The sequence below is a fragment of the Mizuhopecten yessoensis genome, unplaced genomic scaffold (genome assembly GCF_002113885.1).
Source record: "Mizuhopecten yessoensis strain PY_sf001 unplaced genomic scaffold, ASM211388v2 scaffold8365, whole genome shotgun sequence".
Lineage (NCBI taxonomy): Eukaryota > Metazoa > Mollusca > Bivalvia > Pectinida > Pectinidae > Mizuhopecten > Mizuhopecten yessoensis.
The window spans coordinates 1043326-1063457 of record NW_018407511.1 but is presented as its reverse complement, the minus strand read 5'-3'; the positions used below and the strand labels follow the sequence as shown (position 1 = coordinate 1063457).

General features: G+C 36.7%; 1 protein-coding gene across 1 annotated transcript; it reads left to right on the top strand.

The window, feature by feature from the left end:
- Positions 1-1078: 1078 nt before the first annotated feature.
- LOC110455745 (solute carrier organic anion transporter family member 4A1-like) lies at positions 1079-20132 on the top strand. Its single transcript, XM_021506083.1, has 14 exons — positions 1079-1162; positions 4244-4357; positions 5325-5386; positions 6440-6756; positions 7207-7416; positions 8172-8277; positions 10027-10148; positions 12393-12493; positions 14172-14310; positions 14603-14798; positions 15520-15661; positions 16882-17072; positions 17673-17737; positions 19335-20132. Exons 1-14 carry the CDS (start codon positions 1151-1153, stop codon positions 19565-19567), a joined length of 2010 nt encoding a protein of 669 aa, XP_021361758.1. The 5' UTR covers positions 1079-1150; the 3' UTR covers positions 19568-20132.

The following is a 20132-nucleotide window of genomic DNA, read 5'->3' as shown; positions in this document are numbered from 1 at the left end:
AGTTGTACCATTTTAACCAGATAGCTTAGCAAATGTACCACTGCTGGTAATATGCACGCCCTTACATGAGTTAATCAGCGTGGACATTCAGATATATCATTGCCTACACTAGTGAATTAGTCAACAATTATAAAACGCGAGACAATATAGCTAGTGGTCTTGGGTGTCGCACTGATTTGAACTTATCCGTTTGTTTAGCAACTTAGTGATGCCATGAGTAACTCATTAATTAAACAGCAACGATGTTATGGTGTTATTTGTTCTTTTGTACGACAAACTATTACATGAAGTACTGAACTGTAGGTACAATGTCTGAAGACTAGATATTGTGCGTCCCTACATTTATTTTTTGACGGTGGACCTCTCGTATCCCCCTTGCGGGCGGGACGCCAAATTAGGTAATAATGAACAAGCCCCCTGTGGATTCATACATTTGTCATCACCAGGTTGCCACTATAATAATACCATCTGACCTCTAAAACACGCTGTTGATAAAGAATTTGAACCGAAAAACAAAAAAAGTGTTTGGGCCATACTTAAAATATGTTTTTTTTCCTTCTTGTTAATTAAACATAAAGACAATCCTCAGAACACTGGAAATCGCTTCTGAGACGTTCTAGAAAACACATTTTTTTGAGGATATCCCCCAAACCCCCCTTAAAGGGAGGGGGAACACCCCTTCCCGTACCCTCCCCCTCCTCGAGCACACCGTCGACTATTGAGAAATATTTCTATACTTTGGTATAGTGCATTTGTGTCTTTTGAAAATAACATAAGGAGAATACACGTGCTCACCATTCGTTAAGTATTCGGTTAAGCTAAAGAGACTCTAGCTAAGTTAGCTTCAGTACATATTTGTGGACCTCTGTCCATAGTGTCCGAGACACTCTTGTGTCTTTCACATTAACCCGTGTGTGACATAACGGATTGTAAAGTGCCAATACCTAAACACATATACTGGACTCTGTTTGTTTATCCTTTTCTAAGAGCCGATTGATGTCGGTCAAGAGTTCACGTTTAATTTACTTTGTGTGTGTACTAGAAATCATTCAACCGCCACGAACCGGTCGCCCAGGACCAGGTATTTACTTCCAGTTTCGGCTGTAATTAAGAAGATCGCCACACCAGTACTCTAAAACGCACGGAAACAATGTCGGGACAGGTAAGTGTGTTTAAAAGTTACTTTTCACAGTTTTAAGTAAAGTAACATGTCGGCGATGTTATTATCCAGAATACGATGCTATTTCACTCAAAGTTTACGGCGTGACTGTTTACATTACGATCATATGTATAGGACTACATGCATGCTCGTCCATTCATCATGTATTATCAGAAATAATAGAACATATATAGATATAAATATGTAAACATATATTCATGTACGTTCATCATGCATATTTACATTAAGATAATATACATGCCTACATCAATACTCGTTCATACCTCCTGTATTATCAAAAATAATAGAACATATGTAATTCCCAGCGAAATTGGCACTGCCTGAAGGCAATACCACACACGTAATTTATCAGTGATGTCACAGACACCACCATGCAGTACATTGCGCGTATGGATATATTTCTCGAAGTCTTTATATATACACGTTGGTTTGGTTTGGTTTGGTTTAGTATTGTTTAACGTCCTATCAACAGCTATGGTTATTTAAGGACGGCCTCTCATGTATGCAAGATGCATGCGTGTAGTATATGGTGTGTGTTTTGGGAGGCTGCGATATGTCCGTGTTTGTCTCCTTGTGATAGTGCGGAACTGATGCCGACTTTATAGTGCTTCCTCACTGAAACATACTGCCGAAGACACCCAGCAGGACACCCCACCCGGTCACATAATACTGATAACGGGCGAACCACTCGTCCAACTCCTAAATCCTGAGCGTTAAACAGGAGTAGAAACTACCATTTTTACAGACTCAGACCCTAGGGTACGTGTAGGTTCAAATTTGGCAAAAGCCTCGGTTTTACAAAATTTGAAAACCCCTCGGCAGGAATGTCCCTATCCTACACCCCTGGGCATGAAAGAGTATTTTTCTCTCATTCCAACCACCAGAATGAGCCCAGAAACCATGAAAATGCGTTTGGACTGGCCACCATTTTGAAAAATATCAATGTTTTTCCCTGAGCTTTTTAGACGAAAACGAATCGGCCAGCCAGATTTAGTTTATACCATATTTGCAAACAACGTTTACGAAGAAAAATTAATCACATCTTTCTAACGTGTAAGGTAAATATAAAGTAAAAGGTTTTAATTTCATCACGTCGCCTTTTCCACATTGCGGCATCGGAGAGTTCCAAATTCGTGACGTCACGTCACGTGAAATGGGGTGTAAGATTAATAGAATCTTTCACCCCCTTGGGGGTGAGATAGGAGAAGCTCAACCCGAGGGGGAGGATTCTTAAGTTGCCAAACACGAGGCTTTGCCGAGTGTTTGGCAACTTAAGAATCTTTCCCCGAGGGTTGAGATTCCACTATCTCACCCACAAGGGGGTGAATGATTCTTTTTCTCTTACCCTTTTCTTTCATTGTGTATCATATGCACAATGTAATGAAAACGTTACATGCTAGATTCAGGGTTAAAGTGACGTTGATGGATTGTTGACGTGACGTCATTGTATTGTTAAAGTGACGTCATGCCATTGTTAGGAATAGGGGAATCCCCCCGTCTCAGCCCTAGGGTGAGACAAGGAAATCTCACTCCGGTAAAAATGCGGATACACCTGTCCAGGGTAAGAGAAAGAAATTTACTACACCCCTTTCTTACCGTGGACAACTCTATCTTACACACAGGGAAATGAGAGAAATGTTTATAGTAAATGGACATCATCACGCCGGGTCGATTGTCGGGTAGTCAATGACAAATTATAACCCCCCAGGACTCGCAGTGATCGGGAATCAGATACTGTAAAATGGCCGTTTGGAGGACATTTGTCGTCTGCTTGACCTCAGAACAATAACACGCGTTAATTAAAGTTCCGCAGAACTCTCGTAAAGCTAGTATCGGAAGGTTTAGATCCGTTTAGATTGTTTGATACAGGTAATTACATTTCTGTATGTAGTCCTTAGATAAACATACCTACCAAAAAAGAGTTTCTTATGCCATTCGTCGGTCGAACATGCTGGATAGACAACTCCTGTTAAGCTTTACACTGCCTTGATCAGGCGCTGATAGAAAATAAATAAACACTGGATTTTATTGAAAATTTAATTTAATAAATAAATTTTATCAAAAACTAAATTTTAGTATTGTTGAATGTCTCAATTATTCTATTAATTTGTACGATTTACCCTCTGGAAAATTAGCCGGATACAGATAGATCTTCAAATTCGAATATTCGTTTTTCCGCCGGGAATCCACTCCAAGCAAGGGCTAGCTTCGCTCCTGTTGATAGCCAAAATTATCTATTAGTGGAACGGTTCATCATACGTTATTAATTTTAGATTACCTATATCTATTTGGATTTCCACCTCTTTGGGTCCTAGCACCACCACTGAGTCATATCAGGACAGAACCACTGTTTGGTGCAGCGTCATCTTTTTAACGCTGCAACAATTATCAAGAGTTAAAGATGTAACGGCATGCACGCGTCAATCCTCGATATCCACGAGTTACGCTCACTTTCGCTCTCTGTACTCCTGCAATATTTCATAACGAAATCGAAGGCGCAAAAAGACAGCTGTCTGTTGTCCGACCAATATAACTTTCCTTTGAAGATTAAAGAGGGGCGACACCCGACTTCAAAGCCAATCATGTTTTACCGTTTTGCGACTGCGATATTCTTTTGATGTACATCAAAGGATCGAACTAGCCTTCTTGTCTTATCAACAAGGTGGCGAACACTGAGACTTCACTATTGCTATGCTAAATCCCAGGGGTGAGGAGAGCAACAGTGAGCAACAACTGGATATCGAGGATGGTGCGCTGTAGCGTGCCAATATGTGAAAACAACCCAATATGTGAAAAGAGGAAAAAAAATATTTAAATGGACTGTTTTCACATATTGGCACGCTACAGTGCGCGTCTAGCGATCATCTTTAGGGAAGTTTTCGAACCCACAGAGCTGTTACATGCAAATATATGCATGTAATCTGTCAATGTGATTAAAATCATCTGTTACATGGCAGGCGTAGTAGGAAGTTAACGGAGCCTAACAGATGATTTTAATCAATTTGGTAGTCTGTTGATAGGTTCTCATTGCAGATTAGACTGTATTTCTTTCTTGATTTCTAGGACAACCCTTCGTACCAAGGATATAAATCCCAGATGAAATCCGCGTACGACAACAACGCCTCCTACGTTATAGATAAAGATGACGTAGAGGTCAACGTGCATTCGAAGTCGAAGGTAGGTGGTGTATAACACACAAAAAGGATGCTGACATTCTAAAACAAAAGAGGTATGTTTGACTCGCATGACGCATTGTTTGAATTCATGTAACATATATATTATACAAATTACGAATCCTTACGTTTGGTAATATTAGTGCCAACATATTACGACAACTTCTCATAAAGAAAAAAGAAAAAAAGACCATTCTGTCCTTCTACTACCCGAGTGGCATTTATAACACCGAATTATATTTGTTATCCAAGTCCGTGTATATGTCGCTAATTATTTGGAGTGTATGTTGATATCGCTCTGTCTCGCCGTCGTTTATGGATCGAAGGAAATAATTTCGCTAGCTTTTCAGCTACATTCATGAAACACAGTACCCACAGGAAAACAAGAGAACGAATGCCATTTTTATTGATCTTTCTATTTTTCTGTCTGTCTGACAAACTTAGGGTACAGATCTAGAAGAAAACTGTATAGACCTTATGCGTTCTCAAAAGTACAAATATGATGATGATGCAAGGATGGCGGTCAAGGTGATGGCTTTCAAAGAAATATCTTTTCGGTTGTTTTCCCAAGAATTGTCAAAATATGGTGTTTTTCAAGATCGCGATTTTGAAGACGAGTTTTCCAAAACGACTGTTTTCACGGTTTTCCCCCCAAGACTCACTGAAAGGGGGAAAGGGGGTTCACCAAACTATACCAACATCTTGGATAATTTGGGAAAACTATTGAGAGCTGACATCTAAAAATAAAACATGCTTGGAAAAATCCTTGGTAAATCTTTGATGATGCCATATTGGACCCCACCCTTTTATTTTGTATGATTAACCAAAAGTAAATCCCTATCCGATCCTTGCATCATCATCACTCACAAACTCATGATAAGCTTGGAAATAACTGTCTGAGGTAAAAACGGTCAGTCAGGTGAAATATGATACCTGTAAAAGCTGACAAATGCTAACACCTTTATTTTTAGATACCTGAACAGTTTGACGACGGAATAGATAGGAGATGTGGATACGGAAAGCTGAAAGCGGGGCAAGTTATGCATCATCCATCATACCAATTAATGCTTTCAAATCAAATTAATTGAATTAATTCAAAATGAAATTCAATAATGCTTGTTCAATGGACACTTAGTGCCGTAATGGTATTGTATCAGGATTTAGTTGTTTCGGCCTTCATTAATATAAATCAGGGTCAAATCTTATATGCTGATTGTTATGGTAATTAGCAAAACAAATTTAAATTGAGTGTGAATAAAGTCTAAAAATATAAAATATATATATATATATATAAAAAGAAACTGCATTCATGAGGCTATGAATGTTAATAGATCCGAGTCATTTTAGAACCCCTTCAGCATTGTAAGAACCAAACATTTAGGTGACGTTATGCTGGTCCAGGAATGCCGTCTATACTGACGATAATGTAAATTCAACACCGCAAATATTAGGCTATTACATACATGTATATTATTCGTAACATTTTGATCACAAGTAACTATAAATATAAAATGTGAATATCTTATTGAACGGAGTCTTTAAAACATTTTCGCCGTTGTGAACGCAAATCAGTTTAATCTATATTTAAAAACCTCACAGCTGGCTTCATCGTATATATGTTTGATGATGTAACCGATTGGCGTTCCTTCCGGCATGTTTGTTTGAAATACTAAATTCTTTTTTAACTCATTCATCCCTGGAAACACATTTAACTCTTCCAACTCAAAGGTTGGAATAGATCATTATGAAATTTCAGGGGTGAATGAGTTAAACAGCTCCATTGAAGTTTACCGTCATACATACGCACATGGTACACTATATTATTTATAATTCAGATCAGATATTCTTTTTGAATGAATGAGTCGTATCACTCTTCAGTGGAAATGGGTTCGGTCTCGCCAAGATATACGTATATTAAAATATAAATTTGAAATCCATGTTTTGATTTACTGAAGCCGGTTTTTCGAGCCACTAGAATGTAGATTACCATGAAGTTATTTTGTGATCATGTTTAGCGACACTTCGAATAAAAACATTTTGTTTTCGTCATAACGATGTTTAACTACTTGTATACATGTATACACAGATGGATGCAGGTGTTCAACAAGATGTCGATTTTCGTCTTTTGGGCATTCATCTTGTGCTTCCTAGAAGGGTTCGCCGTCAACGGTATCGGCAGTGCTGCTCTTCCGTCAATAGAGCGTCAGTTCCAGCTTACCTCAACCAAGTCAGCCCTCATTCCGAGTTCACAGGACATTGGGGCACTTATAGTTGTTCTCTTTGTTAGTTTCATCGGCGGACGTCATCACAAACCGTTCATCGTTGCTTCAGGAGCTGTTATAATGGCCTTCGGCTCATTCCTCTTCGTGGTACCCCACATCGTTGAGAAATACACACCTGGAGGTAAGCTTTAGTTAAAGTACATGTGTCATCATCCTCGATACTCTACGGGTAACGCTCACTTTCGCTATCTGCACCCCTGGAATATGTCATAGCAGAATTGAAGGCTAAGTGTCCGCTACCTTGTGGATCAGACAAGAAGACTAGTTTTATCCTTTGTTCATTAAAAAAAATCTCGCGGTCGCGTAACGGTAAAATGTACTGACTTTGAGGTCGGATGTCGCTCCTCTGTAATCTTCAAATGACAGTTATCAGCCTAGCGATTGGTCAGGTAGTTTTACCTGAGACCAATCAAACATCTATCTTTGTGCCTTAAATTTCGCTATGACATATTCTAGGGGTGCAGTTAAACAACTGAGTATATATTTCACAATATCTGTGTAATCTGAAGATATTTTTCGTACGATAATAAATTAAAACAAAAAGAAAATATTTTTGATTTTCTTCTTAAAGATTTATCCCAGTCACAAGATGACATATGTCCTGCCGCAGCTGGCGGGGGAGGCGGACCGCCGCCATCTTGTGAATCGAGCGGAGAGAAGTATCTTGGCGTATTCATGGCAGCACAGATACTTCACGGTTTGGGATTTACTTCAATGTTTACACTTGGGACGGTCTACATCCACGAGAACGAAGATCAAGCCACGGCAGCTATCTACATCGGTTAGTGACGTCATTTCCTCTTTAAGATTTTGTGTTAGTGGTCTCGTATAGAGCATAACTCAAATGGTCCACTGTTTTTTTACCGTTGGCTAAAATAATCCCACAATGTTAAAGTCACTTTTCTTATTCAGAAGTCAATTCAGACCGGGGCCGAGTAGATTATTTCCCGTCTTTGCAGTAGCGATTCAAACGTTTCTTGGGTTTCTAGAAAAAATGCAAACAAAATGCTGAAGTTTCCCGGTATTTATATTTTATCAGCATTCTTGATTTCTGCTCAGAATTCCGAACCTGATAACAAACAAAATTGAAAAAAAAACATATGTGTGTTTGTAAATAATAACAACACAAAATAATACCTTGTGTCTGGTACTGCAATGGAAATCTCATTTCATTACCAACTCTACGTCTCTATCTGTGATAGTGATTAAGAGTGTTTCACAATTTCAGTCACGGTGAGTGGTATAATGTTAACTTTTAGGATTCACTCAAATCCTGTTGATAATTGCAAAACCATTGGTAAATACAGTTACTGCATTTTAAATTGAAATTAACTTGAAGTTTGGTTTTTATGTTTCTTATGTTCTTATGTAGAAAAGTTGCTCACTTTCGAACGGTATCTTCATCCACTTCGACCAAAGTTCAGTGTTCATCAGTTTTTAATTTACAAAGATTTTCATAGAAATCTTCAATTTTTTCGTCCGCTGTAACTTGAAAGGTTTATTGGTCCTGACTTGTCCACTTTTGACCCTCGACAGGTCTGACGTACGCAGCTGCGGCGATTGGGGTTGCTGCTGGCTTTTTCGCTGGTGGTCAGCTTTCAGAGAAGCTGTTCGTTGATTTTGACAGAGTGGACCAGGAAAGGTATTGTACAACCCCAACAAACATCAAACTCGATATCTCAATACTATCTAACCTAGAGAGGTCCCGATATCTCGAAACTCTCGTACTAAGAGAGGTAACGTACATCCCCATCAAACATTAAACTCGATATCTCAATATACCATCTAACCTAGAGAGGTCCCGATATCTCGAAACCCTCGTACTAAGAGAGGTATTGTACATTCCCAACAATCATCAAACTCGATATCTCAATAACATCATACCTAGAGAGGTCCCGATATCTCGAAACTATCGTACTAAGAGAGGTTTCGTACATTCACAACAAACCTCAAACTCAATATCTCAATAACATCATACCTGGATAGGTCCCGATATCTCGAAACTCTCGTACTAAGAAAGGTTTCGTACATTCCCAACAAACCTCACAACACGATGTCTCTATACCATCTTACCTGGAGAGGTCCCAATATCTCGAAAACCTCGTACTAAGAGAGGTTCGTACATTCCCAACAAACCTCACAACACGATGTCTCTATACCATCTTACCTGGAGAGAGGTCCCGATATCTCGAAAGTCTCGTACTAAGAGAGGTGTTGTACATTCCCAACAAACCTCATAACACGATGTCTCTATACCCTTTTACAAGGAGACGTCTAACTACGTTCGGTAGTTATGATTATGACTTTTATCAGTTTTTGACGTTTAGGACCTGTTTTCTGGAAATGTCGAGAATTTGTTTCTTATCTCATAAGTCATATTATATTCATAGACAATATTTTCAGTTTTGACAACTAAAAATGAACAGAATGAAATAAGGAATTTACCAGATCTTTTTGTTTTTGAATCACCCTATTTTGACAACTGCTGATATCCATGAACTACTTTTTTCGCATTTCAAAAACTTTTGCATTTGGTTTTTGTCGTGGTATTTCATGGTCAAATAATGCTTTAACTTATAGTTAAGTCAACGGTTAATGAGTTTACAGTACAGTTAAAAAATAGGAATAGATTTTTATTTAAGGTAAGGTGTATTTGTTAGTTTTAGTTCAAATTAGAGGGTTCGTTTTAGTTAATGGTGGCGGGAGGCTCGTTATATGTAATGGTGGCGGGAGGTTCGTTATATGAAATGGTGGCGGGAGATTCGTTATATGTAATGGTAGCGGGATATTCGTTATATGTAATGGTGGCGGGAGGTTCGTTATATGTAATGGTGACAGGAGGTTCGTTATATGTAATGGTAGCGGGAGGTTCGTTATAAGTAATGGTGGCGGGAGGTTCGTTATAAGTAATGGTGGCGGGAGGTTCGTTATAAGTAATGGTGGCGGGAGGTTCGTTATATGTAATGGTGGCGGGAGGTTCGTTATATGTAATGGTGGCGGGAGGTTCGTTATATGTAATGGTAGCGGGAGGTTCGTTATATGTAATGGTGGCGGGAGGTTCATTTCAGTTAAGTGAAGGCTTTTAATAATCAATAAATGGTTGAGGGATTTACGTTGTATTGAATGGAAGCAAAGTTAGTGATTCAGTTAAGGGCAGGGGGTTGGTTAATATAATAAAAGATAGGTCAATGGAATGCTAAGTAAAGAGGAATGCATATGTTTTAGTTAAGGGTAAAGGAATGTGTGTGTTATTAGTTCAAGCCCGAAAGATAATGAATGATTCAGTACGCCGTGGTAAAAATAATCACCTTGTAACCTCACATTGGGAACTCAAAGTGCATCGTTGGAGGCCTCTTACACCTTACTAATTTGTATTGATTATTTTTTTCAGTCTTGGGTTCAATGCTCGTGACCAGCGATGGATTGGGGCGTGGTGGGTGGGATTCATCATCTCCGCTGTGGGCTTTCTCCTGGTGGCAATCCCCATCTACGGCTATCCAAAACACATGCCAGGCAAGTAGAAGATCAGTTTGCGGTTTTTATGACATGTTCTTCACAATTATCGAAGTCCTATGACTAGCTCATGCTTCTGAAATGGAGACATCATGGAGACAAAGACAATCAAATACGGGAGTCATCAAAAATATTTGATTGATACACCAATCATAGCACAAAGGCTATGTAACAATATATATACCTATACCAGTACCGTAATACATGTAAACGAGTAGGTTATGTCGTATTGAAACACCTGTAAAATGCATTTACACAACTATGCAAAATGCTGTGACTATAGTGACAATGACTCGTTAAACACTACTGGGAAAGTGATTGTCACCTCAGTTCAAATGTTGCAAAATGTTTGATGGTGTCCCTGATGAATGATATTTTGTTTGCAGATGAAAAGCATCTACCATTGGAAAGCCTTCCAACAGTAGTGTCTTACTGAAATGTCTAGAGTTGGGGGCTTTCTGATATGTTGCGTGCAAAATGGCTACATGAAAAGGTAGCTGATCGGGAATATCTTATCGCCGAATATCAGACAGTCATCCGGAAATTCTAACTGCCTATTTGGTCCGATGGTAGGCAAATGAGTTTAGATTTGAACATAGTTTAAATGATGGAAGAAAACTCACTTTGTACCAAACGTAGAATGTAATGAGCTGTATATTCACTGTAACAGTGTAATGAGCTTAATATTCACTGTAACAGTGTAATGAGCTGTATATTCACTGTAACAGTGAAAGGATCTGTATAGTCACTGTAACAGTGAAATGAGCTGTATATTCACTGTAACAGTGTGTGTGCAATGATATTCCACACCCGGTCTGTCATCCTCGAAAATTCCAGAGATTACACTTTCTTACGTTCTCTGACTCCCGAATAATGTCATGAAGAAATGGAAGGCTCGGTTCGCGCCACCATATTAATGATACAGAATAGACTAGTTTGATCTTTTTATGCTCATTCAAAGAATCGCTCGGCTGCATAACGGTACAATTGACTGGCTTTGAAGTCGGATATCGCTCTTCTATAATCTTCAAAGGACGGGTACCAGTCTATCGAATGGTCAGGTTTTTTTTACCTGAAACAAATCAATACGATGACTTTCGATTTTTTCATTATATATTTCACGGGTGCAGATACCGTAATGAGTGTAACCCATGGAATTACGAGGATGCCGGTCTTTATACACGATATGGTCTCCAAACGATAGTCTTTATTCCCGTAAAAAATCAAATCGCTGTATGAAGTCCTGAATGTGTATCCATAGAAACGTTTAACCTCACATGTCCATCCCTTAGCGATAACGTTTTACTGCAACCCAATGACCCAACCACATTCTGAATGAAAAAGGTAAAACATTGGTAAAGGAAAATGAAATATCACAAACCCCAACTAATCCTTTGTGCACAACATCAACTAGTCGTGTACATTACAATAATGGTTTTGTTTATATCCCGAAAAATCGAGGCTGTATGTTCCGTCTGAACAAAATAAAAATAGAATTAAAGATATTTATTATTTGGTTTATGCTATTTTCTACTTTCGTGCTTAGCTTAGCTTAAAATAATGAAATGCTTATTGCTCCAGACTAAGGAGATATGTTCTATTTAAAGGACAATTGAAAACCTGAATAGAAATGTAGCAAGACATCCAATAACAATCGCAAATTGATATATTTTCAAATACCAATAACAATTTATCACAAACATTTTTTTACCATTTTTTCTTGTCATTCGATTTGGTGTAAACATAAATTGTAGAATATTCCTATCGTGTAAATAGCTAACTTTTTATTTAATGTTAACACATTATCTATATTGTGTTTTATTTGATATGGTTTATTACATTTCTTTTATATTACTGTTTTTTAGCGTTGATGTTGTGTCGACATGTTTTCTGTGTATTCCTGTCACGCTAGGGCTACCGGCTCAAATTTGGTGTAAAACTAATTTCCTTTACACATATTGTCTAGGTTTTTATTTATGTGGTAATTTATTACGTTCGGTTTTTTAACAGTAAATCAGTATCTAGATATTACCGAACAATGCAACATAAGTTACATGTTTGGTTGTCAACGCTGATACCAACTGATGCCATTAAACGTTTGGGACAAAAAAGGTCCCATGTTTTGTCAGCAGATACAAATTCATTTGTAATAAGATGTTAAAAGCATTTATTATACAGACCAACATACTTTTTTGAATGAAATATTTTGAGAAGGAAAATAAAACACCTTTGTACACTCGATAGGTTATGGACCAAAAAAAGAGTCGAAGACGGAAGACAAAAAGGGTGTCGCGCATTCTACCAAGCAAATAATTTTCTCGTTTTTCAAAGATTTACTGACATTGGTAAGTTTTTTCCGTGTTTATTAAGCTTAGATTGACCTATCTGTTATTAAACGTATTCAATTCTGAAACATTGTCTGGGATGATTGTAGATTTTATTCTTAGCTGATCAATCAAGTAATACGATATGGTTTTGAGTTTTCAATCTCAAAGTGAAAACTGTTACTGTATATTGATTCTTAGTCAAAGAAGATGAGCAGAAGCACTCCACATTCTGCTATGTAAAAATCTTTCAAATAATGATATGTTACCGATTTTTGTTTAGGTTACATTGCTTAATCTCAGGGCTTTTAACGATGTATTGTTTGTCTATTCGATATTTAACGATGTATTGTTTCTTTCATCGATATCTAACAATGTATTGTTTGTCTAATCGATGTCTAACGATATATTGTTTTTCTCATCGATGTCTAACGATGTATTGTTTCGATATCTAACGATGTATTGTTTCTCTACTCGATTTTTAACGACGTATAGTTTCTCTATTTGATATATAACTGCTAGCATGGGTAGTTTCTCTATTCAATATTTAACGACGTATAATTTCTCTATTCGATATTTAACGACATATAGTTTCTCTATTCGAGATATAACTACTAGTAAGGGTAGTTTCTCTGTTCAATATTTAACGGCATATAGTTTCTCTATTCGGTTTTAAACTATGTATTTTTTCTCTATTCGATATTTAACGACCTATTGTTTATCTTTTGATTTTTAACGACGTATAGTTTATCTTTTCGATTTTTAACGACGTATAGTTTCTCAATTAGATATTTGACGATGTATAGTTTCTCGATTCAATATTTAACGACGTATAGTTTCTCTATTCGGTTTTTAACGACTTATTGTTTATCTTTTCGATTTTAAACGACGTATAGTTTCTCTATTCGATATTTGACGATGAATTATTTCTCTATTCGATATTTAACGACCTTTTGTTTATCTTCTCGATTTTTAACGACGTATGGTTTCTCCATTCGATATATAACTACTAGTATGGGAAGTTTCTCTATTCGATATTTAACGACCTATTGTTTATCTTTTCGATTTTTAACGAGGTTTAGTTTCTCTATTCGATATATAATTACTAGTATGGATAGATTCTCTATTCGATATTAAACAATTTATTGTTTCTCTATTCGACATTTGACGATGTATTGTTTCTCTATTCGATATTTAACGACGTATTGTTTATCTTTTCGATATTTAACGACGTATAGTTTCTCTTTTCGATATTTAACTAAGGGTATTTTATCTATTTAATATTTAACGACGTTTAGTTTCTCTACTCGATTTTTAACAATGTTTAGTTTATCTGTCCAATAATTACGATCTACGTTTTCTCTAGAAGATATTAGCTGTATGAATCTTTATACAATCAAAAAGGGAAAAGTGAGACAAAAGCAGGTCATACAGAAGGAATGTCTGTACACAACCATTTCAGTGTTGTTACTTACCAAGTTCTGGCTTTGAGCATTTGGCATTAATCGGATTTGACCTAGATTTACATGGCGAATATCGTCGACGAAGCAAAATACGCTTACTCTTTCGGAACACCTGGTCTTTTCCCCCATTTTTTTTAAATGTCATTGAAATATGTTAATTTGTACTGTGTTTCTTGTCGTACACCAACTTAAAAGTTTATATTTGTACTGTGTTTCTAAGGCCTTCTTTATATCAGATCAAAAACCCGGTATACATGTGCATAAACCTGGGCGGATGTGCATCGTCCCTCATTATATCCGGGGTGTCAGCCTTCTCGTTCAAGTTTCTTGCGGAACAGTACCGACTTAACTTTGATGACGCTGGTTACCTTATTGGTAAGTTATCCTACATGTACCGAAGATTGTGATCAAAGACACAAAGTATAAATGTGTAATAATTAATAATACTTCTTTTGTTTGCTCTGTTTATCTTTCTGGTGTTCGTAATTGTCACTTTTGCATGTATAATTTAATTTAAAGATGTTAATTTCTTTGAAAAAGATAACAACATTAGTCGCTTGAAATACTATTTTGTAAATTAATTATATACAGTTGATATATGTATCACCAATCATCCCTTGTTAATAATGCTGTTGAGTCATATTTAAACGCGTTTATTTCAACACAGGAGGCCTCATACTTGTTGGAGCCGTTGGCATGGTGATGGGAGGAGTACTTGTGAGGATATTTAGACTGGAGATCGTTGGAATGACGCGTCTTAGCATGGTGGTTGCTCTTGTGTCCGCAGCGCTTGGAGTTAGTCTCCTTGCTGGGTGCCCCAATGTGAACCTTGTAGGACTATCAGTGCCTTACTCTGATAACAGGTAAGATTCGGCTGGACCATGCGCCTCCTTGTTCATACATCAGTCCTGCAACTCTGAAAATATTGAACAAAATATTATTTTAGCTATTAAATAGCTTTGTTACAATATATTTGACGTCTTCTGCCTCTTATCTTGTTGTCTTCTATTAATGAATCTTGGTACACATGATTCACACCTGAGGTAGGTGTGCTATTGTATGTATACGTTAGCCTATTACATACATCACATGCATATATATATATGTATTTTGTTTACCTAGTTTCGTAAAATTTTCGCTTATCAGATTTCGCTTCAAATTGAATTCTAATTCTTTATTCTTTTAATGGGAGTTTAAAATATATTTTCTATCGTTTTAACTTCTCCTTTTTTATAACTGACCTTTTAAATCCGTTTTGTCTCATGTTAACGTTCGGGATATATTTTGTTATTTTTTGTTGGCGTTGAGTTATATTTTGCACCTCGATATTGGCTTTGAGCTATATTTTGTCTTTGTATATATCCGTCTTCAATAATTTGTAGATGTGAACGTAAGGATGACAACCAATCACATAAAATATGAAGTTTTATATAAATAATAAAACAACGACATAAACATGGCACTGACGAACCTAATAACCGTAACAACATCCAAATTAAAAACGAAGGATGGAAAAAAGAACATTCATGATTTAGCACTTTAAAATTAAAACTGAAATATGTTGTCCTGTTTAAATCATTCCAGTGCTATAAGCGGATACCTTGACGCTTGTCAGGGGTCATGTGATTGCACATCCAGCGCATATACTCCTGTGTGTGGCCAGGACAACAACTTGTATTACTCCGCCTGTCACGCTGGTTGTAGCACAAAAGCGTCAGCGGGCCAGGTAAGATACCAAACAATGTGTTAATCTGATAATGTAATGTTACCTCTGATTGTAACCTTATTACTTTAATCACAACGTGGAGCAGCAACCATAGATTACTTCTGCAATTTGGTTTAATTTAAGACCTCGTCATGTCCACGACGCGGTAGATATATGGTTTCAAAAGGTCAATTGGAAGTACTCTTACGTGTAAAGCATTCCTACATCTGATAAATAAACAATTCCTTGCGAAGGAAAATATAGAATTAATTAATAAATCTGTCAGATCTACCGATAGGCCTTTCGAATTCTGCCTTATAGGGCTTCTTCAGGCGGATTGATGTGTATTTATCACCGTTGGTTACATCACGTCTTCAATATTTTTTAGTCAACGATTTTAGTGAAGTCATCAATAAACAATAGTGACGTCACAAACAATACCAGAACAAAGAAAACATCTTCATACGATACGTTGTGAAAATCATTGTGCATTCAATATATTTCTGATGTACAGAATTATTTCCATCATAAGTTTCATGATATTAAAAAAATGAGTTTCTTTTTGTTTGGGAAAAAATAATAATTTTATTATTGTAATCTTAAAGTAACAATTTCCCAAATATTTTCGCATTACAATTACCAAGGATGCATGTTAGAGGTGTAAATATGCCTAAGTGTATGCGCGGCCAAAAGACCCGGAGACAAAATATCTACCGAATCATAAACACCCTTTTGCATGTCACTTTATGACCTTCTTGAAAGAGAGGTATCGGCAAGTTTTTAGAAAAAAATGGAACTGTGTTGTCTTACACAGTGTGATTATTACAAAGTTAACAAAATGGGCAAGACATTTGGGTTTTATTCAGTAGCGGAGAGAGGCACATATCTTTTTGTTTTTTTCGATGAAAAAATATAATTTCAGCTAACATGTGTGAGTGGATATCAGTCAGTGACAATACAGTATCTGTCACCTGTTAACATGTTACACTAACTTGACATTATTAACTTTTTTCACTTTTTTATTCATAGACAAAAACATACATACGTCGTACATAGTAATACAAAGACACATTTACACAAAAACACTTACATCACACATACAGACAGACAGACGTACGTACCTACGCATTGTACATACATACTGTACATCCATACATACAACCATTTACCTAGCATACATACGTGCTTTTAAACAGCATACATGCATTATTAACTTAGTATGATTTCACTGCATATTTCAGGACACGAGGTATGGTAACTGTAGCTGTGTTGCCAGCCGCCTGAATGTGCCTGTGACTGACGAAAATGCCGTGGCTATTTTGGGTAGATGTGAGGATAATTGTACGAACCTTAATATCCTTGCTCCTTGTTTGTACGTTGCGCTCCTGACCATACTACTAAGTGTCACCCCGACATCTATGGCAACGCTAAGGTTTGTTTTGTGTTGTTTGTGTGTCTTACCAACATAATGGCAATAATTATCTCGATTGAGTAGTAGCGCTGTTCATTAAATACACACGTTACTAAGTATTTGAAATAACCGGTACTCTCTATTTGAAATTCGTATAGTTTAGGAGTTGGATATACCACCCTTTGGTTTCTACAGTAGTTTAGTCCAATTTGGATGTCCACGTTACGAGTCGTAGAAGGAAGAAACATCTAGCTGTATAGTGCAGTGTAATTCATTTTTGGCAAACTGTATCTATTACTAAGTGTTAGATGCAATCACATATATTTGTATTATGTCCATCTTTCTGTAAGACAGTTCTTAAAAAGCAACTGTTATGGAAATAAAAAACTACCTTGCTATGGAACTTTGTAGAGATATCGACCTTTGTTAGAATCAAACATTAGTTTCTGCATAATGCAAATTCTAATGCTGTTTTTGTCGTTATTTTATTTTGCAATGATGTTGGTGATGAATTTACAACATCACTTCTGACGATTGTGCTGTGTTTTGAGCGTACCACTAATTATGCGTTGCACGATAAGACATTATACATAATTTCTATATAACTTTGACTAATTGCAGGTGTGTTGACGAGGATCACAGATCGTTTGCAATTGGGCTTCAGTGGCTATTTCTAAGATTATTAGGTAAAGCATCATTATTTAACAATTATAGAATACCAGTTTATATGAATATGATGTTTTTATAACCAGAGGCTATAGAATTCATTATTTGTATATTTGATTTTAAATTTGAAATCGCTTATGTGTTCATGCTTACCAGATTTGTTTTTAGAAGGAAACAATCTCAGCTGCAGTCCAATTGATAGACAAATAATTGAACGATTTGTTTTTACTGATTACCACATTTTTAGCACACCTACTCGAAGGGCAAGTGAGCCTATGTCATGGTGCGGCGTCCGTCGTCCGTCAACTTTTCCTTTAAACAACTTCTTCTGAGGAACGAACAGGTATAGAGCCATGATATTTGACTGAAAGATTCGTTGGTAGGAGCCCGACAAAGTTTGAGAACGAACATGACCTTGACCTACTTTCATTGTCACATGGGTCAAATGTGTCAAACACTTCAAACGACTACTTTTGAAGAACTGAATGGTATACAAATCTTCAAATTTGGCTGGTGGCTTCCTGGGATAGAGCCCAACAAAGTTTGGGAATGAAAATGACTTTGACCTACTTTCAAGTTCTCAGCGGTCAAATATGTCAAACGCTTCAAACGAATTCTTCTGAAGAAATAAAAGGTATAGAATCTTCATATTTGGCAGGTGGATTCCTAGGATAGAGCCCGACAAAGTTTAAGAATGAAATTGACCTTGACTTACTTTCAAGGTCACAGAGGTCAAATATGTCAAACTCTTTTAACGACTTCTTCTGAAGAACTGAAAGGTATAGAGTCTTTATATTTGGCTGGTGGCTTCCTGGGATAGAGCCCGACAAACGCTTCAAACGACGTCCTCTGAAGAACTAAAAAGTATAGAATCTTCATATTTGGCTGGTGTCTTCCTGAGATAGAGCCCAACAATGTGTGAGAATGAAAATGATCTAGACTTACTTTCAATGTCACAGAGGTCAAATATGTCAAACTCTTTAAACGACTTCTTCTGAATAATCGAAAGGCATAAAATTATAATATTTGGCTGGTGGCTTCCTGGGATAAAGCTCACCAAAGTTTGTAAATGAAAATAACCTCAACCTACTTTAAAGGTCACAGAGGTCAACAACATTTCAAAGGATTTGTTCTGAAGAACCAAATGGAATGGATTCATAAGATTTGGCTAGTAGCTTTTTGGGATAGAGCTAACAAAGTTTGATAAGGAAAATGACATTGACCTAATTACAAGATCAGAGGGAAAAATATGTCAAACAACTTCTGAAGAAGAACCAAAAAGCATAGAATCTTATAATAATATTTGGCTGGTAGTTTCAACAGATGGAGCCGACAACGTTTGCGAGGGAAATATTTGTAGTGCAATATAGTATTTAATGAGAATATTTTGCTATGACTGCTTAAATATTCAGGTGAGCGATACCGGCCCTCGGGGCCTCTTGTTTAATTATGATGATGATGATGAAACACACTTTTCATGATTTATTTCCAGAACATGTAGACAACAGAATTTACACATACGCATCATGCATATGTATATTGTATAATAATATTAAATGAACATATTTTGTGATTTAGATATGTATTTTGTACTAATTGAACTCAATCTATGTATAGGTTTGATCCCGGGACCTCTGTTGGTGGGCGCTGTCCTTGATGGCACGTGTGAGATTTGGACGGAGGTGCCTTGTAGCGACAGCAGATTCTGTATGATGTATGACCTATCGCGCATGTCCTCGGGAATAATGATTTGGTGGGTCGTCATTTCCGTCCTGACAGCCATCTTCTATCTTGCAGCTTCACTATTTGCTTCAAGGAATAAAAACAATTTTGCCCTAGATTCTAAATAAAAGTATCAATATGGTACTTGTCTGTATTATGCTATGCATTATCAATCAGAAGTGACTGAAATGAATGTTTGAAATAATAAAAGACAATAAAACAACAAATGCATTCACTACTACGTCGAAAATCAGTATGGCGTTATGATGTCAACGTTTAAATGAAGGTTGTGACCTGTAGAAGAACCTGATAAAAAACGCTTCCCATCTTACACTTGATGTTTTTACGTATAATGTTGAACCAACACCTCACTTTCCAGTGCCTCTGAAAGGATGAAAACTGAAGTAGCTGTGGCAGAAATGTATATCATGTTTTACTTCTGATAAAAAAAAATTCATGTCTTTTTTATTTGCTTTTTAATTATTATTTTTATTTTTATAAACTGAAAGAATGTTTGCTCTCGATTGCAATGCTGTAAATGTTTACTACCTATGTAGAATCCATTTAACGAGAATGGTACAAAAACATAAAAAAGTGAATATCTACAGTTTCGATGAATTAATATTTCTTTTTTTCATGTTACATATTTACACTTATTAAGAAAAAACATAATATTGCCTTGACATAATTGAA

Excerpts from the sequence above, each read along its gene's own strand:
- LOC110455745 (XM_021506083.1), top strand. Across the intron at positions 6,757-7,206 it reads TGAGAAATACACACCTGGAG|ATTTATCCCAGTCACAAGAT; the intron begins GTAAGCTTTAGT and ends TTCTTCTTAAAG. Across the intron at positions 7,417-8,171 it reads CACGGCAGCTATCTACATCG|GTCTGACGTACGCAGCTGCG; the intron begins GTTAGTGACGTC and ends GACCCTCGACAG.